Genomic DNA, 6,110 nt, shown 5'->3' with positions numbered 1-6,110 from the left:
AATGTACCCATCTTCTATTGGCTACTTCCAGCATGATAATACACCCTGTCACAAACCAATAGTCGTCTCAAACTGGTTTAGTATTAGTATCGTGTTCCTAAAAAAGTGTTCGTGTGTGAGTGTATAGAGTCACATGTTTTATTGCATTTAGAGCAATGCATATTACGGCATATGTAATAGAGTGGTGTGATGGGACAATAATAAATGGAAGGATGAAAGAGGAATGGATAGGGGGTTTCCATTATGCCAAATACAAACCTCCTGGGGTCAAAGGCAGTGGAGTCACTTTACACTGAGTATTTTTGGCTTGGGGGGGGGGGGGGGGTCCTAGTCTGTCGTGTCTGGTACCCCATCTCTCTCTCTCTCTCTCTCTCTGATTTCCCTATCTCTCTCCCTCTATTTTCTCTCCCACCCCCCCCCCCCCCTCCCTCTCTGAACCCTGTGGAACCGTGTCTGCCGGGTCTTCCCCCCCTGAGCTGCCCAAACCCACACCCAGAGAGGTGGAGCCTCCCTGTTCTAGATGTTTCCGGGGGTGAGGCACTAGTCGCAGGGTGAGTTTGTCTGGCCGAGGTGTCTGCTGCCGCCCACGGCCCCCATGATCCAGCTCCCCAGCCCTTCCTTACACCCGCTGGTCTTCTGACTCTCCACCTCCAGAAGTGACCTAGAGGCCAGAGGCTCCCCTCACCGAGGCTCCAACTAATCACTCCCTGTAACAGAGAGGGTCAGTCACCTCCTCCCTTTTTCTCCTGTGGATCTGAGACCAGGCTACTACATGACCGCCATGGCTGACAAACTGGATTTGACCAGCGCCGGGGACGACACGGTGACGATCATGGCGCTGTTGGAGCGCGTGGCGGGGATCATCGACAACGTCCAGACGTGTCAGCAGCGCATGGAGGAGAGGCAGCTGGAGCTGGAGAGCAACGTCAAGACCATCCAGGAGGACGTGGTGAAGCTGACCGCCAGTCACGCGGCGACCAGCAGCACGGTCGACAAGCTGCTGGAGAAGACCCGGAAGGTCAGCTGTCACATCAAGGACGTGCGTGTCCGCGTGGAGAACCAGAATCTTCGGGTCAAGAAGGTAGAGCTCACTCAGGAGGAGCTTTTGTCCAAGAACAAGTTCAGAGTTGTTATCTACCAGGTGAGTACATGGTCCAGTCCGTACTATTCCCCGCAATATGCAGTGTGCGAACGTGTGCGCGTGTGTGCAAACGAATCATCCGCACCTCTGTTAGGAGATCGGATTTGAAGGGATCAGGTTGTCAGTGGTTGTAGTTGCAGCAGGATCTGGTTGTACTGTATATTACTTCAAATCCATCATCTCCAGCTAAGATGTTTTGCTGTGACAAAAGCATTGAGACAGGAGGAATAAGAGCTTGTGTTACTGTAAAGTGAGATCGGTGAGCTAGCAGAAATAAACCGAAGCATGGACAGTTTTAGGGGGCAGAATGGAACAGGCTCAATTTGACTTTGGCCTTCAGAGCAAACAGCTGCAGGAAGAGAGCCCAATGGTGACCTGATTATTTGGCCGGGCCAGCTTTGACAGTCAGGACGCATGACAAACTGACATCCAGTAAAAGGTTAGACGCCGCCCTCATGAATACTGAACTATGTGGCACGTAGCCAATGACAATAGGATTTGGGTTAAGCTGCCTTGGCGGGGGTTGGGGTAGAATTGGGCCGCCATTTTATTCGAGACCAGAAGAGGAGAAGGGGAGGTCAAATGGCAGTTATTATTTGTACAGAACAACCACATGACTAACATCTAACCCCATAATACATTACGCTAAAATGCATTAAAAGAATATACATGGCATAATTGCCAGTCATTTCCTCTCATTTCACTGTACAGTGTCACAATGTTCCATGTTTTTCACACAGTCTCCGGAGAGTAGGAGAGAGCTCTACACAGTTTCATGGTTCAAGTAAATTGCAAATCAATCAATAACAAACCTATTGGGCTGAGCATGATAGCCAGGTTGATAACAAACATGATAGCCAGGATGATAACAAATAGCCAGATTTAGGAGTTCAACAAGGTCTAGGCCAGTAGTTATCAAGCCTCTCAGAGAAGGAAACAGGTCATAAGTGGTAGAAAATGCAAAGAGGGATGCACATTTTATCCTATTTTTACGCATATTAATAAAAGCAAGTTATCAAGATCCTATAGACAAATAGTTCTCATAACTCTGCAAGTGTTTAGGAGTCTTATGAGTAGGCTATGAGTTATCAATAGATGGCTGCAAACAGCGGTGAGCTCCTTAAAAGATTCTGGTTGGATAGGGATGCCGTCATTTTTGTAGCTTCCCCATCTACGGGAAAGTCTGTTGCTCTCTCCGGGGAAATGAAAATAATTTTTGGCAACAGGGAAAATGGAGCAGTATTCAACTTAAACATTCATTAATTACAGCACCAAACATCATCCAAAAGCGTTTTCGATTTATTTCCCTTAACTCAACATCAAATTATCCCCAAACAATCTGTGATGTATATCGGGGTATGTAACAATTAACAAACCCATTAAACCATAATGAAGATAACATGATCGGGTATAACTATTTTATTGTGATACCATGATTATTAGGCCTGTACCAAAACGAATCAGCAATTATTTACCCTTAAGTTGAACAAATGTGGTATCAATCATGCACTATGTCCATTTGTGTTATTATTTTATTTTGGCGAGTGTCACTATGACTCCATTGTATATTTAATGTTTGGAACCTGATATGTGGGAGAAAAGTAATAATCAAAAATGAGTCATCGAAATGTCCTTTGCGGCTCCACATATGTTGTAAAATCAAGAGGAAATTGAGTTGTTTGATTTCAAAATTTAACCCGACTAGAATTCAAGAACAGGCGGGACAGTGTATCTGTGCAGTCTCAAGTTGGATAATGAAGTGGAATTCTGACTTATTCATGGCGGTGACAACATGCCGGCTATTGAAATCCTCAATAGATAGTCCGATGAATTCTCTTTGAATAATGACCACACAACACAACTATCAACTGAGCATAATGTGCAATCAATAGATCTCTCAAATACCATCATGATTTATATCCTACTACTGTCTACACATCATATTGGGGTTTTCCCTGATTCAGGTACACATTGTATGTGTCAAGAAATCATAAATGATTGGTCATGAAAAGTGCCTCCCACAATGAAGGCAGTTCCTGCTTCATGCACGTCTGTGAGAAGTGACTGCTGGACTTCACAGCACCTCACTCTAAAAAACACCAGCCTCCACTGGCTACTTGTGTATGATATTAATTGTACACTAGCCTGCTGCTTCCTTGCATGGTCTACTCTACTGTAAGTGAACAGGCCAGCTGACAGCAGGTCAGAGTTATTCTGAGAGCTAGTCTTGTCAGAAGACTCATCTCCTAATATAGAACCAGTATGTCAGAGGGTTAATAGGCCACTGACGGAGAGAAACACGCACAGGGAGTAGAGAGTAGAACATTGGTGATCAAGAGAACACAAGAGAACACAAGGAACACATTGTAAAAAAAAAATGTGCTGGAAAAACAAACACTTTAAAATACACACACACACACACACACACACACACACACACACACACACACACACACACAAAGGAACATGTTACAATAGTATTCTATTTAGAAAAACAACAACATTTGACGTGATAATGGCTCAGCCTGTTAGTTCCATGAGCACACAGTATTGTCATTTCACACATTGAACGGTTTGGAAATGTCAGCATTAATGTCAGGTGTCATATAGTGTTGAGGAGACCTTTTGTATGCAGCTCTGCTAGCTAGGGCACCACAACCTTAACCTCACCACTACCCAGCCAGCTAACCAATCTAGGGTCAAATCTGACAGTTACAAACAAAATAGCGTCCAGTTTGACAGTTATACAGCCAGCTAACCAACTAGGGTCAGGTCTGACAGTTACAGCCAGCTCACCAAACTAGGGTCAGGTTTGACAGTTACAGCCAGCTCACCAAACTAGGCTCAGGTTTGAAAGTTATCCCGATTCTGCTTGGTTTGGAACTCTTTGCAAAACTGAGACAGCTTGCTTCTTACGCGGTATAATAAAGTACCCAGCACTATGCACCGGGTGGTATGTTTAGCTTTCTGCGGCCTAACACTGAGCTACTTAAACAGGTGTGAGTAGGCCTCCAGTATTAATAGAGCACAAATCAAGGTTCCACTCCACAGATCAACTTCTAGGTATCAGTATTATTTACAGGTAGTGTACACTGATATATGATGTTAAGAAGTGTTTTTTCTCTTGTGAAAATCTTTTGAAAGGATCAATGAGCTGAAGGCCCATGGAAGCATCTCCCATTCCTCAGTAACCTCCGGCAAGCAAGGGGACAGACAGAGACGTCTGATACATGAACAAAACTAGATCTCATGAACGGATTTACAATGCATTTGTTACTACATATGTAAGGGTATCTACAAGAATGGTGCTAATAACTCCAGGGAACTTTTGAGTAATGTTGTAGAGCTTTGCCTAATGGTGGACATCTTTCAAATACTGTATATGGCAGCTAATTATATGAAGTGCATCTCATAGAATAATTAATAATCATAAAATAAAGTGTTCTCTTCTGAAATATCATCTGACTCTGTGTGTTCATGTACTATAAGGAAAACATATACGTCACACAATATTAAAGATGAATCACTTAATTTTGAGATGCACAAATGTGACATTAACTGTTACACTTGTGTATATAAATAACAGTAATAACAACTGCTCAACTCCATTACAAAGTGATTGCAAAGAAACAACTCCATTATTGTGCAACAACATGATGATACAATGTTGTTATTGCAACAACAGCTGTTGTTATATTCTTCTCAATAGTGTAATAGAGGTTGGAGAAGTAGGCTCCTACATCAAACATCGTCACATTACCCAACATTCTAAACTGGTATGGGAACTGGAGTATTAACTGTGTGTTAATACTTCTACTGCACATAGGAGGACTTCAGATACAGTTCTTCATTCATCATTACAGATAGGACAGTTTAGCAAACTATTGATAGACAGTTGTTATTCAGAGGAAAATGGCATAATCTATGTGTTATGGTTATGGTTGTTAAGGTTGTGTTGTGGTTTTTAATGGTTGTGTTATGGTTGTTATGTCTTGACTATTTCGAACAGATCTTGCAGAAAGTGGCAGGGGGCTGGTCTCACTTTGAGATTCTGGGTTCTGAGATTAGCAGGAGGCAAACTCACTGTTAGGCAAACTGACAGTTTCCGTGTCTCGCTGTTGTGCTGTTGTGCTGTTGTGCTCAAGTTGTTTCTACAGTATTTATTCTGGTCTCTGCTCTCATTACAGGGAGACAACGAGGTGGTCCCAGCTGGGGCAGCACCAAAGGAACCCAAGGAACCTAAGGAACCTAAAGAACCCAGAGGTGCCTCGGTGGAACCTGACCATTTCGAGCTGCCACCAGAGTCAGATGAGGAGTACATGGTGGTGGAGGAGGCCGAGTCATCCACCGCCACTAAAGTGAAGAAGACGGGTCTCACGCGCATCGAGAGCTTCAAGGCCACGTTCTCCCGCGAGAACATGTCCAAGACCAGGGAGAACCTGGGTACTAAAGTCAACAAGCTGGGCGAGCGTATCGTGACAGCGGAACGCAGGGAGAAGATCCGCCAGTCGGGGGAGAGGTTGAAGAAGTCTGGGGAGCGTCTGAAGGAGAACATCGCCAAGAACGTCCCGGCCAAACTGAACCTGAAGAAAGAGAGGACTGTAGCAGAGGGGCAGGAGGGGGCGGAGGGAGCCACTGAGGGGGCTGCCCCTGTCCCCCCACCCAAGGGCCGTGGTAAGGCCACCCCCGAAGTCACGGTGACCGCGGAGGCTGCAGATGAGGGCAAGGGGGAGGAGTCAGAGGTCCCCATGTATGACATGAAGCAGCTCTCATAAACAGAGGGTCAAATGTCAACGAAAAGGGAAGAAGCGCACACACACGTGTTCTTTTCAAAGGACTGACCACTGAGACGGAGTCTGAGTGTTGTTTTTTTTGTTTTTTTTTCAAAGGGAAGTTAGAGAAGAAATGACACAGTGAAACGGGCCAGTTAGAAATTCAAGCTCCACACATTTAACACTTGTGAAATGAT

The 6,110-nt window shown here is 44.6% G+C and overlaps 1 protein-coding gene across 1 annotated transcript; it reads left to right on the top strand.

Annotated features, from left to right (window-relative positions):
* Positions 1-781: 781 nt before the first annotated feature.
* On the top strand, positions 782-5,916 carry cavin4b (caveolae associated protein 4b; the record flags this gene model as incomplete). Its single annotated transcript, XM_080542679.1, has 2 exons — positions 782-1,141; positions 5,329-5,916. 2 exons carry the CDS (start codon positions 782-784, stop codon positions 5,914-5,916), a joined length of 948 nt encoding a protein of 315 aa, XP_080398805.1.
* Between the last annotated feature and the right edge of the window lie 194 nt (positions 5,917-6,110).

This window comes from Nansenia antarctica, assembly GCF_963989245.1.
Source record: "Nansenia antarctica genome assembly, chromosome: 12".
Taxonomy (NCBI): Eukaryota; Metazoa; Chordata; class Actinopteri; order Argentiniformes; family Microstomatidae; genus Nansenia; species Nansenia antarctica.
Note: the sequence above shows the minus strand (reverse complement) of the source record. Positions and strands in the feature narration are given on the sequence as shown.